At 37.7% G+C, this 19,350-nt stretch overlaps 2 protein-coding genes across 7 annotated transcripts; one reads left to right on the forward strand and one right to left on the reverse strand.

The window, feature by feature from the left end:
* Positions 1 to 774: 774 nt before the first annotated feature.
* LOC103854226 (RNA polymerase II C-terminal domain phosphatase-like 5) lies at positions 775 to 4,202 on the forward strand. Its single transcript, XM_033284316.1, has one exon. The coding sequence runs from the start codon at positions 3,316 to 3,318 to the stop codon at positions 4,060 to 4,062; it is 747 nt and encodes a 248-aa protein (XP_033140207.1). The 5' UTR covers positions 775 to 3,315; the 3' UTR covers positions 4,063 to 4,202.
* LOC103854227 (golgin candidate 6) lies at positions 4,098 to 15,979 on the reverse strand. Of its 6 annotated transcripts, none has more exons than XM_009131159.3 (20): positions 15,713 to 15,977; positions 15,119 to 15,168; positions 14,894 to 15,021; positions 14,751 to 14,803; positions 14,194 to 14,340; positions 14,029 to 14,102; positions 13,880 to 13,949; positions 13,669 to 13,722; positions 13,466 to 13,561; positions 13,214 to 13,264; positions 13,054 to 13,140; positions 12,843 to 12,956; positions 12,687 to 12,758; positions 12,273 to 12,458; positions 12,084 to 12,187; positions 11,926 to 11,974; positions 11,788 to 11,853; positions 10,955 to 11,713; positions 10,448 to 10,493; positions 4,309 to 4,987 (listed from the first exon to the last, which is right to left on the reverse strand). In XM_009131159.3, the coding sequence occupies exons 1-20, from the start codon at positions 15,734 to 15,736 to the stop codon at positions 4,476 to 4,478; spliced, it is 2,742 nt and encodes a 913-aa protein (XP_009129407.2). In that variant the 5' UTR covers positions 15,737 to 15,977; the 3' UTR covers positions 4,309 to 4,475. The 6 variants fall into 6 exon arrangements, with proteins under 6 accessions (XP_033140204.1, XP_033140203.1, XP_009129407.2 ...); XM_009131158.3 differs by having other exon boundaries at positions 4,309 to 4,992; positions 10,453 to 10,493; positions 15,713 to 15,976; XM_009131160.3 differs by lacking the exon at positions 4,309 to 4,987 and adding an exon at positions 5,015 to 5,400 and having other exon boundaries at positions 10,421 to 10,493; positions 15,713 to 15,978.
* Between the last annotated feature and the right edge of the window lie 3,371 nt (positions 15,980 to 19,350).

Raw genomic sequence — 19,350 nt, forward strand, 5'->3', positions numbered from 1 at the left:
AATATAATTTACATTTAAATTCTTATATTGTGTAGATCTATAATGTTATTGGTTATGTTTCTTATCCGATATTATTAATGTATAATGATTTGTTTTATACATTTAACTTTTTTATTAATTGTTATTATATATTAATATATTTTCGAGTTTGGTAAAATAAATTCATAGTATGAAATAAACAAATTGAGAATCTTCTTCATTCATTTATAATTTTTACAGACTGAATACAATACATTTTAAAATTTTATTTAGTTATACTATATAACTGATATTTTCTTAACATGATTTGTATTTCTGTGTTATTTATTTTAGTATATTGTGGGATTTTATAAGTAAATAGATTATAATAATACTATATTATTAATTATGAAATAAATCGCTGCATTAATTTAAAAATATTTTAAAATTTTATTAAGATTTTGTTAGATTTTTTCCAACATATTTGGTTATAAGTAAAAATAAAATTTAAATTTACCGTTAAAATTTATTTATTAATATCTACATAATTTATAAGATTTTTTTAGAAATGTTATATATTAAATAGATTAACTTAAATAATCAAATAGATGTAATTGATGAAAATAGACTTAGTATGATTTTTTTTATGGTATTTCTTTTAATAAAGAAGATATAGAATATAATTATAAAATTTGAAAAATAGCATACACTTTTATTTTATTTTGTTTTATAATAAAATCTTATTTAAACTAATGTATAATAATATATATTATTAATTACGAAATTAATCAATGGTATTAGTTTAAATAAAATATTTTAAATTTTTAGAAAGTTTTTGTTAGATTTTTTCTCAACATTTTTTATAACTAAAAATAAAATTTAAATTTACAGTTAAAATTAATTTATTATTAATATCTTTATACTTAATAGATTAATGTAAATAATTAAATAAATATAATTAATGAAATGGATCTAATAAGGATATTATGATTTTTTTATGGTAGATAAAAATGGTACTTCTTTTTAAATAGAGAAGATAATAAAACATAGCATATTTGCCAACAAATATGTGAAATCGCTAGAACATACAATTATTTAATTTTTGCCAAAACGTTATCGTTCAAGGAAATCCTGAATATATATATGTCTTGGAAGTTCTTTAAACAATGCTTTCTGATCTTCACTTAGGAATATCAAAAAGTCCATCACCGTTTTCACCGTCAAGATGTGGCTTTTCCGGCTCATCTTGCTTCTCCTTGGTTAATGGTTATATCCTTAGAGCCTAAGAAACTGGGCTGATTCGTTGAAGACATTAGCCTTGTCCACATTCTATCCTGTAATCACCACATTGTTCTGTTTCTCTGTTATCCTCTGCAACAACAAAAAAGAACAGGTCAGGACCATCACGCAAGACCACTGTTCTGTTATGTCGAACCAGATTATTCCACTGTAGCATCCATGACCACAACTCGGATCCTTCCGGGATTGAAAGCCGAAAAGCATTTGATTTGTCAGTAACTTACGTTGTATGGAATGTTTGTTGGTCTTCCATTGATAAGATCACTGGTGTATTCAGTGTAACCAGCTATTGCACCATGAACAACGCTCCAAGCAAGAAGTGTATCTGTAAACATGGTCTGATGCATTGGTTGAACAACCCGAATCATGTATGTAGGATCTAAAAGCAAGAAATGAAGAAATGAGTTTACAATATCAAGAAATGAGTTGAAAAGTGGGGAGAAAGAGTTATGGATTTTGTTACCTATGTATTTGAGATTCTTCACCATGTTAAGCTTCTTAAAATGATCTTATCACCAGAAAAAATAAAAGAAAAACATTATGATGAGTTTTAAAGGTATTAACGTATCTCTTGGATCAAAATAGAAACAGAGCAAAGGAAACAAACGTGAGAGAACTAATAATGGAGTCTCTCACCTCCCACTCTTGTGATCTAATCTCTAGATAAGGATCTCTCTTATTATCATTTCTACTTATATACTACTTATGCATGGAATAGGCTAAAGACTCATGACCCAGCACATTTACTCTAACCCATTAACCACTTTGTATCTTCTGAAAATGAGTCTCGTAACAGTTATCTGGAATGGCACAAGAGAAAGTTTGAATCTAATTTTTACCTTGATGCTTTGTGGTAGCCAGAAGCCGACATCTTTAAGAAGCTTGTAATCAGAGGCGTCAGCGTTAAAATCATGCTTTTGCACATCAACTCTTGTCCTGCTTCTTCAGCAAGAACAATCACCATGTGACCACTCAACCTTGATCCGTTTATCAAAGAACTCCAAGAGTCCAACTTCCCCTAGAGATAAGAGGCTGACTAAGGAGTAAGGCAGCCGTAGACATCTCCGCTAGCCTATGTAGCATGCATTGCTATGAATCAAAGGTCTTTATTTGTAATGTTAAAAGCAAAAACACTTAAGAAAAAACTTACACTGTAACGACCCATAAACTTAACATACCCGATACCATTCTCATTACTCTCTGCTTCAACATGTGATGTGTTGATGCTCGGTGATCCTCCTCAACAAACCTGTAGTATATAACACACCAGGACCGTTGATGCATGATTCTCATTCCACGACGGATGTTCCCAAAAGTGAGATGTCATCTTTGACCTGTTGTTATTGTAGTGCTCAAGGAATGGTTTCATTCAACTATCAGTGGCTATACATAAAGAACATAACTTGTTTAACCTGGTCACTCGTTGCTCTTGGTGACATCAATACCAATAATCAGATACGAGGACTCCAAACCAGCATGTGGAAGAGCAGAAGCAACCTGTCAAGAGAAAGAAAATCAAGCAAAACCCCCAATAGACATAAATAAACTCACATAAACCAAGACAAAAGAAGTTTATGTGATTCAAACCTCATCTTTGATGGAGCGGTAGTTATCACCAACCCGTGAAAACTTGCTCTCAAGATTATTCTGAGGATTATTGGAGGGTGCAGTACCTAACACAAATATTCTTATGTCTTTTTGTGTCCTAGATTTGGAAAACAACAAATAATTTATAACAGAGCCTGACCTGAGCCTGACCTGAGCCTGACCTGAGCCTGAAATTAAATAACTTAACACGCACGTACGTAGTGATTAGAGAAAAGGAAAATCACTTTGAAATTTTCCTTTTTTTTTCCTTACCCAACTCCAAGGCTCCATTATAAATACAAAGGGGAGCATTAATCACTATCACCGATTATTCATTCATTCGCTCGTTGTTGCTTCCCATAAAAAAAACTAGGTTTATTGTTTTTCTATTTCAAAGTCTTTCGGTTGTGGTTGATTCAGACACTTACCGTAGTTGTGTTTCGTCTTCTCCTTACAACGCCAACAGAAGCTATGGGGTCGTTTATAAAGCAATTATTCTTTAGTTTATTGGAAAAAACCAAAGGAAGAAACAAACTCTCGAGTCTCAACAAGGAAGAAAAGAAGAAGAAGAAGAAGATGGAGAAGAAGAAGAAGATGAAACTACACCTAGTGCTTGACTTGGATCAGACGCTTCTCCACTATGTCCCTGTTTCAGAGCTTTCTGATAAAGAAAAATATATAATGCAAGAACTTGATTCAAGGGGTGATCTACTGAGTTCGTTTAACGGAGGAACTCCCAGGCATCTGATAAAGTTACGACCTTTCCTCCGCGAGTTTCTGAAAGAAGCCAACAAGCTTTTCCGCATGCACGTTTACACGATGGGCACGTACGGCTACGCGCGGTATATATTGAGTGAGATTGATCCTGGTAAAAGATATTTTGGAAATAGAGTCATAACCAGAGAGAAATCCCCTCATAGCAAGACTCTTGATCGTATCTCTGCTGATCAACGAAGAGTGGTTATTGTTGATGATAATGCTAGTGCTTGGCCTCAACACAAGCCAAACTTGGTGCAGGTCAAACAGTACATTTATTTCAGATACCAGATGACGAATAATGATTCGGAAGAAGAATTTTACTCTCACGCAGAGAAGAAGAGCGACGAGAGTCGAAGCAATGGATCATTGTCTAAGGTTCTCAAAATCCTTCAAAAAGCTCACACAAGATTCCAAGAAGAAGAGGATTCTTACGACTTGAGGCTTTTGATACGTGACTGATCCTCCCTCCTTGTGTCTTGTTGATTTTGACTTTCACTTCAGAAAACTAACTGCTATTTTTGTTTGCAATTTCTCAAAATACACACACAATAACAATTAATGCAAACTTTTCAATCAAAATGCTTGTTTGTTTTACTCTAGATTTGGAGGGTAAAGCTCCATCTGAACCCTTCTGCATTGCACCTTGAATCAATTCCCCCGTTATCTGAAAATACTGGTAAAATGATCAAAGATGACTATGAAGAATAAGAGTGAGAAACCAAATCTGATTCTTCTTTCATTCATTCATTCATCTTGTCTATATCTTGAAGTAAAAAAGCTTCTGAGAAATCAAGAAAACAATATAACATGTTGGAAAGTAGATGATAAATTACTTAAGAGTGACTGAGATGATTTGATCTCTACAACTTTGTTTACTGGTCATCATCTTCACATTCCCCTTGAGCTTGCGACTCGTCCCCAATATCCTCCAAAAGCTTATCAACATCAACTCCTAACTCTACCAGCTTCGCCGTTAGCTTCTCCACTTTGCTCTCCTCTTGTCCCAAACACACTAACAAGTCGTTCAACTCGTCTTCGCTCTCTTTCTGAGCTTCCTTTCTCACTTCTTCCTTAATCGCTTCTACATCAGGATACTCCATAGGACCTTCTCCTCCTTTCAAGGATCTCACCTCTTTCTCGAGATGGTAGTTCGCTTGTTCTAGACTGTTGTATGCGTCCGACAGGCCCTTCAGGTCTGATTCAAGTTTCGCGGCAACGTTCTTGTATTCTGATGCCTCAGACTCCATCTTGGCTTTTTCTGATTTGATTGTCTCTAAGCGTTGAGATGTTTCTTGGAGTTCTCGCTTGATGCTATCTATATGAACCTTCTCCATTACTGTACTTGCTCTTTGCTCTGATCCTTGAGATTGCTCGTTCCTGCCAGAGCTCTGATAAGTTTAGACTTATCTTCTTCTCCACACAATCTGTAAAACTCCAATATAATCCCAGTATAACAAAAGTATCTTCTCTCAATAACAAACTCGAATCCAACTCTCGAAATACAAGTGTTTTCCTGAGAAAGCTACGATCTCATAACGATCGTAGGGAAGGTCTCATCACGACTCTTCACAACAAACTCAGCATAAAAGAAAATATGATCGCAACAACAATCCTTTATTTAACTTGAAAAACAATCCTTCAGCAAAGCCTCTGTCTCACTCCGCGGCTTTGCTTCCTCTCTGTTTCTCCAAACCTTCTACTTCTCCTCGAATCTCTGAACTCTGTAATTCTTCCTTCTCGCCCACGTCTACTTCCTCTCCATTTCCCTCCCATTTCTTCTTCTCCTGATTCTTCTTCCTGAAATACACTCTTTGGAACGTATCAATACCCCGCCCAACGAGACGAAGCTTGTCCTCAAGCGGAAACGACGGAAACTGCCTGGCAAACTCCCAACCCAACACCCACGACGCCTCATGAGCTGGTAAGCTTTCCCACTGCACAAGTAACTCCAAGTACCCATCCGGTGTGTAACGAGTCTCCAATAACTGTGCCGGAACCAAAACGAACTCCCCCTGATCAGAAAAAGTAGTAGGCAACGCTGTGACCTGCTCAGCAGACCCCACGACAGGTTTCAATTGAGAAACGTGAAACACCGGGTGAATCTTTGATCCCACAGGTAACTGAAGCCTATATGCCACCTTACCCACACGCTCCAGCACCTCAAAAGGGCCATAGAACTTCGCAGAGAGCTTCTGACAAATACGCCGAGTAACAGAGTGTTGACGATATGGCCGAAGCTTCAGAAACACTCGATCACCCACTGCGAATTCCAAGTCCCTTCGGTGCTTATCAGCAGCACGCTTCATCTGCCCCTGAGCCTTTTCCAAGAACAACTTCAACTGTCCCAACATTCGATCACGTTCCACCAACATCGACTCGAGATCAAAGTTGGAAGTAGACCCCTCTTCATAATGCAGCAGCGGCGGAGGATCACGTCCGTAGACGACTTTGAAAGGCGTGGTGTGAATCGATGAATGATAGCCCGTGTTGTACCAATACTCAGCCCAGCTCAGAAACTTATACCATGTCTTGGGATGAGCCGACGCAAAGCAACGTAGGTAAGATTCTAAGCTGCGATTCAGAACCTCTGTTTGTCCGTCTGTTTGAGGATGGAATGCAGTGCTATACTTCAGCTTAGTCCCAGATTGACGAAAACTCTCCTTCCAAAAAGAACTCAAGAAGACCTTATCGCGATCTGAGACAATGGAAGAGGGAAACCCGTGTAATTTCACCACCTCAGTAACGAATTTCGACGCCACATCCACAGCAGAGTACGGGTGTTTCAACCCAAAGAAGTGGCCGTACTTGCTGAGACGATCCACCACCACAAAGATAACGCTAAATCCTCCTGAAGCTGGTAATCCGTCAATAAAATCCATACTGATGTCTTGCCAGACTTGTGAAGGAATGGGAAGAGGTTGGAGAAGACCGGCAGGAGATAATGTGGATGTCTTATGAGTTTGACAAACCACACAGCTAGCGACATAGTCCTGTACCGTCACTCGCATACCCTTCCAATGAAACGACTGTTGAATTCGCTTCAGCGTTTTGAGAACTCCAGAGTGACCACCCGTGAGGCTGTCGTGACACTCTTGAAGAAGCAACGGAATAAAACGTGAAGTGTGTGGAATGAACAACCGCTTCTTATACCATAGCTTGCCATCAACGACAGAGAACCCCTTCTTCACCGGTTCTCCGGCTAGTACCCGTTGTCTAAGGGCCCTAATGTCATCAGAAGACTCAATCTCTGCATAGATATCTTGTAACTGAATGACATGAGGAACAATTAGAGCCAACAGGGACGAGCTAGTCTCCACGACAGAGTCCTGCATCTGTCGAGAAAGACCATCAGCAGCTTTGTTTTCAATTCCAGGTTTGTACACAATGTCAAACTGGAACCCCATCAGACGCACCAACCAACGCTGGTACTCCATTGAGACCTCACGTTGCTCCAAAAGGAACTTCAAGCTCTTCTGGTCGGTGTGCACAATGAAGCGACGCCCCATCAAGTAGTGCTTCCACTTCAAAATGGCAAGCACAATTGCCATTAACTCTCGTTCATAGATAGGTTTAAGCTTCTCTCGTGGTGTGAGACTGTGACTGAAATAAGCAATGGGCCTGCCTCTTTGCATCAGCACCGCGCCCAAGCCAATTCCTGAAGCATCAGTCTCCACAATGAAGGGTTCGTTGAAATCAGGAAGCGCCAACACTGGAGCTTCAGACATGACGACCTTGAGTTGATCGAATGCCTGTTGAGCTTCAGGAGACCAACAGAAGCTATCCTTACGCAACAAATCAGTCAGCACCTTAGCCAATAACCCATAATGTTTGACAAAGCGGCGATAATACCCCGTGAGCCCCAAGAATCCCCTCAAGTCTTTGATAGTACGCGGAGTAGGCCACTTTTGCATGGCTGCTGTCTTGGCCGGATCAGTCGCCACGCCCTGAGCCGAAATGATATGACCCAAATACTCTACTTGCGGCTGTGCAAACACACATTTCTTCCGGTTAGCAAACAGATTCTGATCCTTCAACACTTGTAACACCTCACGCAAATGCTCCACATGGTCAGCTTCGTTCTTGCTGTAAACAAGAATGTCATCAAAGAAGACCAAGACGAAACGCCGCAAGAACGGTCGAAAGATATCGTTCATCAGTCCTTGAAACGTCGCAGGAGCATTAGTGAGCCCAAAAGGCATCACCAAAAACTCATAGTGGCCCTCGTGTGTGCGAAACGCCGTCTTGTCAATGTCACACTCCTTCATCCGTATCTGGTGATAACCTGAACGAAGATCCAGCTTAGAGAATACAGTAGCCCCAAAGAGTTCATCCAACAACTGGTCAATCATAGGGATCGGATACTTATCTGGAATAGTAGCCCGATTCAGCGCCCTATAGTCAACACAGAATCGATGAGTACCATCCTTCTTGCGTACCAAGAGCACCGGACTCGAGAAAGGACTGCAGCTTGGCCTGATTATCCCGGTTTTGAGCATATCTGTGACCATGGCTTCCATAACCTCTTTGCTCGCGTGGGGATAACGGTACGGACGGACTGAGATCGATGTAACTCCCGGTAACAAATGGATGGCATGCTCACGGCCACGAACTGGAGGTAACTCCGTAGGCAACGCAAAGACCTCAGGAAACTGAGCCAACAAGGCCTCAATAGACGGAGGCATCTGTTCAGTAACTGGCTCCACAGCTCCCAGCTCCAATACATCTTCAAAATTAGGCAAATGTAAAGCGCGCAGAGCAACAGCATTACAATGCAGAGAAGGATCCCCTCGCAATGTGAATGTTTGCCCCCCGACTTTGAACGACATCTCGTGTGATTCCCAATTCATCAGACAAGTTCCCAAAGTGCGCAACCAACTAATGCCCAATATCACATCAACCCCTCCCAATTCAAGCGCAACAAAGTCTCCCTCAAATGTCGCTTCCTGTAACTGAAACGTCACACGACGACAAACTCCCACAGACTCCACTGTCACGCCAGTGCCCAACAATACTTGAAACTTCCGGTCAGTGTACACATGTAGCTTGGCCTTTTGCACAACGTGCGGTGCCACAAAGTTGTGGGTAGCACCACTATCAATCATGACTACAAACTCCTGTTGGCCAAACTTGCCTCGCACCTTAGTTGTAGTGGGAGTATCTACGCCCAGAAATGCATTCAACGACAACTCCGCTTGGCACTGCCCATAATCCATCTCAGACCACTCTCCATCCAACACGCCCTCATCCAAAATCTCCACCTCAAACCCGTTAATCACCGTCAAGATTTGCAACTCCTTCATAGGACAGGTATGAGGCTTCACGTACGGACCCTTACACTTGAAACAAATCCCGTCTCTCCTCATCTTATCCAGCTCCGCGTCTGTGTACTTCTGTCGCGGTCGAAAAGCAGTACCAGAAGTGGAACCTTTTTCAAAGCCACCTTGCGTTTTGGTCCCTACACTCGACCAAGGCTTATAAGTACCTCCTGACGAACTCTTACGAGAGTGAGAGTCCTGAACCGCCGTGCTAACGGAACGACAAAAAGCACTTCCTTCCATACCCACCACCGCAGTAATGTGCTCCGTCAGCCCCTTAGGTTCCTTCATCTTGATCACCTCCTGCATCTCTGGCTTCAACCCGTTGTAAAAGATATGCTCCAAATTACGTTCATCAATACCAGTCACAATCGAGCGAAGCTCCTCAAACTCATTCACATAGTCCATAATAGATCCTGTCTGTTTCAACGCAAACAAACGCTTCCCGGGTTCATCCTCCAAACGTTGGCGAAAGCGAGCCACCAAACGTCTTTTGAACTGCAGCCAATCAGTAAACGGATCGTTATCCATCTCCGCGTTGAACCAGTTGAGCACAGGTCCCTCCAAACTCATCGAAACAAACTGCAATCGCTCTCTACCATGGAAATTGCCAAGACGAAAATAACGCTCCACGCGAGCCAACCATTCAAACGGACTCGATCCAGAGAATACCGGCATGTCAATCTTCTTCAGAAGACTCTCCCGTGTTTCGAAAACCGACGGAGGAAGTTGAAACGCCGGCGGAGCGGTAGTGGTCCGCGTCGACGAGAACATCGCTGGTGTTTGTGGCTCCGTCGATTCGATCGCTTTACCCCTAGCCTTCTCCGACTGCTGATTTGTGAGCAGCTGAGTTAGACGATCGAAGCGAAGATCCAACGCATCGAAACGCGCATCATACGACGATAATCTCGCCTCCACCGATTGAAAATGTTCCGCTGTCACCTTCGCGTGAATCTGCAACCTCTCACACTCCGAGTGAAGAAACGAGAGCTCGTAGCTCGTCGCCATCTTCGAATCTCCAAAATCACCCGATCCATCAACACAATCATCCATAGACGCCATAGAGAGCTCGATCTGTCACAATCGCACCAATTTGATAAGTTTAGACTTATCTTCTTCTCCACACAATCTGTAAAACTCCAATATAATCCCAGTATAACAAAAGTATCTTCTCTCAATAACAAACTCGAATCCAACTCTCGAAATACAAGTGTTTTCCTGAGAAAGCTACGATCTCATAACGATCGTAGGGAAGGTCTCATCACGACTCTTCACAACAAACTCAGCATAAAAGAAAATATGATCGCAACAACAATCCTTTATTTAACTTGAAAAACAATCCTTCAGCAAAGCCTCTGTCTCACTCCGCGGCTTTGCTTCCTCTCTGTTTCTCCAAACCTTCTACTTCTCCTCGAATCTCTGAACTCTGTAATTCTTCCTTCTCGCCCACGTCTACTTCCTCTCCATTTCCCTCCCATTTCTTCTTCTCCTGATTCTTCTTCCTGAAATACACTCTTTGGAACGTATCAAGCTCGCTACGTCTTCTGCCAAAGCAGCGTTCCGAGCAAGAAGGTTCTGGAAAAGTACACAGAGGTCGTCGACAATAAGCTCTTTAAGGCACAACTGATGTTGAGATTTATTTTGTTTCGGTTATAACCTTAACAATAATCATATTCATACATATCACATAAATTTGGAGACTTATTGTATGAATATTTGTTTCAGTTCACTTCTCACTAAGAACATAAGACATAGTTCGTAGTAATCATGGTTCTAAAAATCGGTTTAAGGCGGCAAATCTGTCTCAGACAAAACATTTTTTTTTTAAATCCGATTTATATGATTCAAATCAGTTTAAACCATTCTAAATCGATTTAAATCAAAATAAATTAGTTTAAATCTGTTAAATTAAAGTAATGATGTAAGTACAAATCAATAAATTTGTTGTTTTGTATATTTAATTTTGATAATTCATCAAAATAATTTTTGCAATAAAACAATTAAAAGCATAGACGAGTTGAGCAATAAGCATGTACCTGAATCTCCGAGCACTGTTTCTCTATAAAAGCTTTCAAGCGGTTGATGTAGTCTTTCTCATTTTCTCCGCTTCTTTGCTCCAAATCCGCCGGTACTACAGCCACCTCACTTTTTGGCCGACTATACACGTCCACGATTCCCTCTCTAATGCTACCTTCAAGGCTCTTCACTAAGCCTGTGAAGCTAGGATCAAACAACGATATGAGCATCGGGTGATCCTCGTTCCCCTTATCCATCGCACCTGCCACGTCAACATCCTCGATCTCGGCTTCACTAGGCGTGGCTGTTCTCGTCAACGGTTCATGATCCTCTCGAGGTCTCTCGGAGGAAGAAGAGAAGATGAGGCTGCTCTGCATCTCTTCGAACTTCGAGAAGTATGATGTGAGCCCCATCTTCTGGCTCACAGCATCAACTACAGCAAAAGCATCTTTACCATTCTCGCTTGATTTGTTGTAGATGACGCATTCTCCCAGTAGGATAGACGCCAAGCCTCTTATGCAAACTGTTGCAGCTGGGTTTGATACCAGATCGAGCAGGTACGTTAGGTGGTGGCGTGAATCTAGAAAGCACTGAACTGCAGCTGGGCAATCAACGGTCCATGTGACAAGCAGTTTTAAGATGATCTGTTGAATATATGATTTTGATTTATCTTGGCTTTTCATGGAAGAGGCAACTGCTAGGTATCTGACGATCCTTTGAAAGAGAGGCTCTGAAGTTCCCATGGACGGCACAGGTGACTCAAGTACTATTTTCAAAGCCTGTTGAGTTTCTGAAACAGTCAGGCAATGCAGAACCTAAGGTATAAAGGTGTGGTTACATTGAAGTCAATTACCTTTTCCTTGCACTGAATGTTGTCTTTCAAAACATGAGAAAGAATGCTCGCAGCTCTGCAACATGTCTGTTTGAAATCAATAGATTAGTTCTGGAAGACGTAACAAATTAACATTCAACAGAGACACAAATATTTTACCTCAAGATCCCCATCAGTTTCACCAGAGAAAATGCCTCGCAATAACATACTGACACAAATATAAAATTCCAGTAAGATTTGATACAAGAGCATTAGGTCAAAAGAGCAATGATAATGAACCGGTGAAAGCTGCTGGAGAAAGGAAAAGAGGATAACACCTTCCAAAAGACATGTTAACATCATCTTCTAGAGGATCTCGGGTGGTGGGATGTGGTTGGGGTATTAAAGTTGAAGCTAGCATTGCTTGACCCTCCCGATTTTTCTGAAAACGTTTAGAGAATGTAACAATAAGCTGCAAGCTCACATTACACTATCAAATAATAACATATAACACAAAAGTTCCAAACCTCACAGAAGGTCTTGAAGACATAATCAGCAGCAACAAACTCTTGAATACTAGATGTCTGTAAAATGATCCGGAGGATAGAATTGAGTGCAGGTTCTGCTTGCCGATCTTCACCAAGAACTTTGCTAGCAAGGATATCACGGTTCTTGGGATGTCCATCAACCAGATCTCCAATGCATTTAAATGTCTAGTAGCAAAGAATCAAAAAATAGAAGACCCATTAGATACTTAAGCTTACTGGGTCTAGATGATACATTAACAATCTCTAGATAAAAACCCATAAACACACCAGTTCCATGGTCAACTTAGAAACAAGGTTCAACAAAAGAAGAAGTTAAATTGAATTTTTCGAAATTGTTGTCAGTTGCACAAATCAGAAAAGAAATTTGAATGATAACAAAGGAGATTTGCTTACCATGCACCGAACAGCAACAGGCGACCATTGGCTTTCAACACCCAACATAAGGAGGTGGTCTAGTAGTTTTTTCTGTTGATTAGACCAAATATGATATAATAAGAAACATATGTCAACAATGGGGAGCCACAACATTTTTTACATCGTAACACAAACCTGAACAAAAACCGTTCTATTTGCCAGTTTGTTTGATTCTTTTCCAGGGTCCGTGACTGCACCTCCCATGATCAGCATATTGATTGTCTCCAGTGCACAAAGCAGATTAACAGTCTACTAGGATTTTGTTCATTGAGACGGAAAAATATTAACAAACTCGCACTAGCTGGTAGAATCAATCCAAAATGAGAGAAGCACTCGATGATCTAACCTTCTGCTGGGTGAACTTATATGTAATCCCTCGCAGTTTTAGAACTGAAATGATTGGTTCAAAACCCATGGTCTCCCTTAGTAGTATCTGTACAATTTCGAATATCAGCATTTGTGCAGATGAATCAGAAAAATACAGAACATATACAAAGCTTTGATACCTGGTTTGATGAACTGTTGCGAAGAAGATTTTTCAACAACTCCAGACAGTCCTGTAAAGAACGAACACTATTAGTGCAAATGCATGGACAAGGAAGTGCTTGCAAAAATTGCAGGAAGACAACATTTGGACGTGTAAATGCCAATAATTTTGTAGTTCTAAATTAAAGAACAAAACAATATCACTTTTCCTTCTCAAATGTCCAATTCTTAGTGCTATAATATATTTAAAAAAAAAAAGAGCTACTGGTCACCTGCACAACCACATCGCCATCTGACCCTCCTTCCTCCTTGATGATGCTAAAAATCTTTTCAAATGCACCTTCAAAGACAACAATTTTTTGGATCTCCTACAAGTAGTTAATCATTAAGCGAGATCGATCAGATTCAATGGCTACTTCAGCTAAAGAAAGGCAGAAGAAAACGAAGAGTTACAGATATAAGCAGGTTATCGCACCTCTGCTTCACGCGTCAAGTGCGTAAGAAGCAACAAAGCCTCGTTCCGGATTACCTGTAAGCCAAACACCAATAAATAAAGTTTATGAAACATAATATTCATCCCTTCCCAGACTAATAATTATTTGAGGTTAACTGAAGGCTAAAGAGACCAGACTCTTAAACAAACCAATAGCAACGTTAAGAATATCCAAGATATAGTTAACTGTTACCTCCCTATCCATCAGCATATCCATGAGCCGAGTTATGCCGCGAGGAGTAGTCAAAATAGCTTCCTGCAATCTGAAGAGACCATCAACAAAAGACTCTACAGAAAAGATAGAAAGATGGCACAGCATTAATACTCTGTAAGAATATATACCTATTTTGAGAGTTCATAAGAAGAGCTGTCAAAATCTGGAGAGTGAAATATCGAACATAAAAATCTTCTTCCTCCTGCCATACCACAAGGAAAACAAACAATATGATATGATGCACGCACAAAAATTTGACAAGACAGTTTCGAAAATATATAATACACTCTAACCAGCAAACTTAAAAGAAGAGTGATATTTTCAGCTTCACGGGAGAGCAAATCGGAATTCATAAGAGCCGCATGGACTTCAGTCTTCTGTGCCCTTGCATGATCGATTGGCGTTAGAGCGCCAAGAAGAGTTTCTAAGGCGCCTCGAACCTGGACAGAAAACGATACAATAAGTTAAAACATAGCACAAGTGCACAACACAGTCAGATCAACAAGAAACTCAATAACAAACTCTGAATAATATCACGGTAAAACAACAAGACTTTTACAACTGCAAATGTTATAGTAAAGACTGTCATGCTAGACCAAAATGCATAATGGAAGAAATCAACATTTCCATGTGTCCACCTCCTTTAATATTGATTTGGTTCTAAACTATCCGTCTGTTTCCAAAGACTACAAAAGTAGCGTTAAAATTCTAGTCTCCCAAAAAAAAATATTTAGTTTGCTTCAACAAATGTTGCTACATATCCCATAAAGTGAGGGAAAGAGGGCAAAACAGCAATCTGCGGAAGCTAAGTAAGAAACAAAAAGACATACAGAAAAGGAAGATACCGCACCATTTCAACATCATCCCGTTGGTCCTTCAGGATGCCCACTACCACAGGAAACCCTGAAATCACAGCATGTAAAATTGCAAACTGCAGTTCTGAATTTGATCTCACATTCAGTCAGACGCAATACAGAAAAAAAAAAGACTTACCGGATGCACCGAAAGCAAGTTGAGCAGCATTACTTTCAGCAACAACAGACTGAAGTTCTACTATAGCACTTCTCCTATCGTCAGGCAATGTACCATTACTTATGCGATCCAGCAAGCGCTGAATGTAACTACAGAAAATAAATCACCTTAATAAAAATCGAATGCGCATTTAAATTAAATTCTCAACAATTACTGGTAGTAAATTAAAGAGAAAACAACATGTACCTGTCTTCATTAGGAGATGCATTGTCTCCGAAAACCAAACCAACAACTCCCTGTACAACAAGAGCTCAGAACGAAGTTAAGAACAACCATAAGCACTAAAAGCAAAATTCGTGTGAAGAGATACAAAGATAATATATACTCTGTTTCAAAATATATGATGTTTTGAAGAGTTTCTGATGTTTCAAAATACATGATGTTTTGATATTTTATATTAATTTTAGTATCATTGAAAACTGTGTGACCAGTTATGTTTTATAGTTCTGATAATTGGTTGAATTAGTTTTTGTTTATATTTTTAGTGATACTTTTTAGATAAAAGTGTATGTCTTAATTCTTGTGCAATGAACCAAAACATCAACTATTTTAAAACAGAGGGATATTTAGCACTCTGCAGCCTTCATGATTAGTACACACTCTATTGGAGTTAATAATAAACCGGATCCTAATGTTTCTATGATGACATTAAACCGGTTTAGTATACACACTAACCAAATCAAAACAGAATCCTCTCAAAATCTACCGTAATTAGAAATCACAGAACCAGGAGAAGCCAATGTGGTGAATTAAAAAAAAACACTAAGGATTCGAAATCACCTTATAACGGGATGCTAAATCCATTATCTCGATCGTATCGGATAGTTTACAGATTATACGGAGAGGATCAGACAAGGAAGATGAATCCTCCAATCAGCGAAACAGCGAACATATACGGACGATCTCTTTCTCTTTTTCACGTGACCGATCTTTTCAAGCAAAGTCAGAAAGCCGTGAAATTATAAACTAGGGAAGAAGAAGAAGGTCGATGACGTTACTATCTACTCACGCCCGCACCAGATACTAGCTCCTAACTCATATCGTGTACGCAACCGCATCAAGTGGACCGTTAAGATTAGGGGATGCTCAAATATGGGCCAATCAAGTCCAATGGGCTTATATTTATATTTTGCAGTCTTATCAGTTTTGACTAACAAATAAAATAGGGTTCATTAGTGTAGATCTTTTAGGGTCCGACTGGTGACCATTCTGAAAACAAGATGAACGAATAAGAAATGAATGTATATGAATAAAATTTTAGATAAAAAAGAATGGTTGTGAAAGCATTGTATCCTATTGGTTAAGGTTTAAAAGATTTTACACCAGGTCTAGGGTTCGAACCGCATACTACAAATTTTCTTGCAGATGATGCATTTAGGCTTAGATCTTCGTAAGACAGGTAGTATTGTCGGTTGTCGATTGTCTATGCAATATTTCTCATAAATGTATTGTTATAATAAGTCAGCGCTAAAAAAAAGAATGGTTGTTACATCACATATTTAACAAGGAATAACTTTGTTCTTTATTTTTCAACAAAAAAATGAGTGATAGGGAATGAGAAGGAAGATTTATTACTTGTGAATGGTGAACTTTTTTTAGGAATATTAGAGAATATATTATTTTTTGTCGTTCCTTGGTCACCATTCATACCCTTAGACACTAATATGAATAAAAAAACTGAATTTCGATTGAACCCATTATAAAAAAAATATCCGAATGAGACCATCCACTTTTGGATTTATAACAATTCTAGTCGAACTGGAATTCAACTATAATTAAAAAATATCTAAAATTAATTAAATATATTAATATTTTATATATGTTAAAGAAATTAAGATATTTTAGAGTATTATAATTTTTGTAGTTTATCTATTTACTAGTGTTGCCCCAGTGCTACGCACTGAGATAATATTTGTTTACAAATATAACCAAATTTTTTTGGTGTAAATAAAACCAAATTTTAGTTATATATACACATAACTAAAAGTTACATGTATAAAACTTAGCCAAAAAAAATACAAATAAATATAAAAACAGTAACACATTTATCTTTACAAAATATAAACACATTTATCTATAAAAACATTAACATATTTATCACTGATTAACCACAAACATATAAGAAAGTTACATTGTTATAAATTCGTTTTTAACATTAAAATCTTGTTAAACTTCATTACAGGGGAACAGAACGTGTGATTGGAAGAGACTTATGATGAAGTCTGAACCAATATGCTAACTTGTCTTTCGTTTGTTATAAATTATTTAGTTTTAGATAAAATGGTAGTTTGAAGCTTTCTTAATTTACTTCTGTCTTGCTCTTTCTTTCAGTACATTTTTCTTCTTATTAACATGATGAATGCAATCTATGTCTTTGGCTTCTTACATCAAGTAATTCATTCAACATCTAAATAATCTTACAAATTAGTTAAAACATTAAAAACAGTAAAAGTCAGCATGTAAACACAATTCTTTGAAACAAAATCAGTACATAACAATGACAAATAATTTAAGTAATCAAAATTATTTACACTTTAATTTAGTTTGAGAATAGGTGATCTTTACTATTTAATGTATACTGCTATATTTTTAAAATCTAAATTACATAAATGACTAAAACATTGAGTAAATACTAACTGAAATGAAATTGCAAAAAATATGTTCTTAATTGACACTTGAACTAAGTAAACCTTACCAGAGTTATTGACACTTACATAATCATAGTCATATTCTTTACTGGGACTTCCATTATAACTGAAGAAATATGATCATGTGAATTAGCGATGACATTCACATGTGGTTTTGCAGCTCCTTGATGATATAGAGTAACTAATTAATAGCTTAATAGGTAGTCAACCAGAAAACACAAGTGCTAGATATTTCTTCTTGTGTAGTTAATAGAAAAGCAGTCAATGTGGAAAATGGACTTGACATGAGTTCATATTAAGTTATAACGTGGATTTATATTCAAACCAAACATGATTAAAGGTGTAGTTTTCATGAAGGTGGTGAGTAAGGGAAGGATAATTATCTAGCCGAGTAACATATTTTCCTAATCAAAATGAATTTTATTTTTAGCTATTCTGAACCTGGTTTGAGATCCATGTGTATATTGCCATTATCCAAAGAAATATAACCAACCCATAAAAATATGATCAACACAACGTTAAAACTCACCTGAAAACTATAAGTTGAAAATCTAACAACTTTCAAGCTTTTCATCTTCCCTTCTTTCTAGAAAGCTTCAGTTGAAACCGTGGAGTATATGAACAGGGAATCGAGTTGAAGAGAAGTGGAGAGCAGGGCCTCTCTTGCGTTACAAACTTACAGACCATGGAGAGCAATGAAAGTTAAAGACTTGACGTGCAGTTTAACCTCTCTCCTATTTGTCAAATTTAAGAGATATAGGAGTATAGGGATAAAGAAATAAGATCGTGGGTCGTGAAGTATTTTGAGAAACTGCTGATAGGATGTGTTTTTATCTAAAAATTATCTTGTTTTAATTGATTTTTTTTCTTAAATTTTATAAAATCCAAATGGCAAATTTTGATTTGTTATGTGACTTGTGCTTTAGTATATAAGGGATTATTTTGAATGATTTTAGTTAGTTTAAATAGTTTAACTAATTTTTAATTACATTTTTGAATAATTTATATATTTTGAGTATTTTCTGATTAATTGTTTAAGTTTTTTTAAAAATAAATTGGGTTATAACCGATTGGAATCAAACCGAGCCCAACCCAAAATTAGTAAAATCTAAATGACACTTATGAACATATTTTCGAAAATTCTAATCAATTGAATCGAATCCGAATGGGACACCGAACGCAGGCGTTAATTTAATAATGGAATAGTTGATTAGATTATAACTAAACTAAGTAAAGAGTAATAAATGATTGAATACCAGTAAATAGTGTAAAGTATCATGAAAATTATCACAAATAGCGCATTCATAGCACTTTTCATGTTTACATTGATCATTTTTACCTTCACTTTCACTTTTCATGTTTACATTGATCATTTTTACCTTCACTTTTAACGAAGGATAAAAAACATTTATACCCCTAAAGTTAACTAATCTAGACTTAGGGTTTAGAGTTGAAGGAGTGGGGTAGGGTTGTTGGGATGTGAAATTAGGATTCTAATAAATTTATAAATAAATAATTAAAAAATATAAAAAAAATCAAAAAATAGTTTCAAACATAATTTTCGATTTAAAAAAAAATGAAAAAAATAAAAAATTTCAAAACAAAAAGTTCAACAAAAAATTATAAAAAAGTTCGAATTTGAAAACGTATAATTCAAAAACATAAAAAAAAAAAAAATAATTCTTATTTTTTAAATAATAATTTATCATACATATAGATAACAAGATTATAATAGTCTTTTGCCACTTAATGAAAAATGTATTTTTGAAA

The sequence above is a fragment of the Brassica rapa genome, chromosome A02, assembly GCF_000309985.2.
Source record: "Brassica rapa cultivar Chiifu-401-42 chromosome A02, CAAS_Brap_v3.01, whole genome shotgun sequence".
Taxonomy (NCBI): domain Eukaryota; kingdom Viridiplantae; phylum Streptophyta; class Magnoliopsida; order Brassicales; family Brassicaceae; genus Brassica; species Brassica rapa.

Excerpts from the sequence above, each read along its gene's own strand:
- LOC103854226 (XM_033284316.1), top strand. The coding sequence starts at position 3,316 with ATGGGGTCGTTTATAAAGCAATTATTCTTTAGTTTATTGGAAAAAACC.
- LOC103854227 (XM_009131159.3), bottom strand. The coding sequence starts at position 15,736 with ATGGATTTAGCATCCCGTTATAAG. Across the intron at positions 13,723-13,879 it reads ATATGCTGATGGATAGGGAG|GTAATCCGGAACGAGGCTTT; the intron begins GTAACAGTTAAC and ends TTTGGCTTACAG. Across the intron at positions 12,188-12,272 it reads TCTTCAAGACCTTCTGTGAG|AAAAATCGGGAGGGTCAAGC; the intron begins GTTTGGAACTTT and ends AAACGTTTTCAG.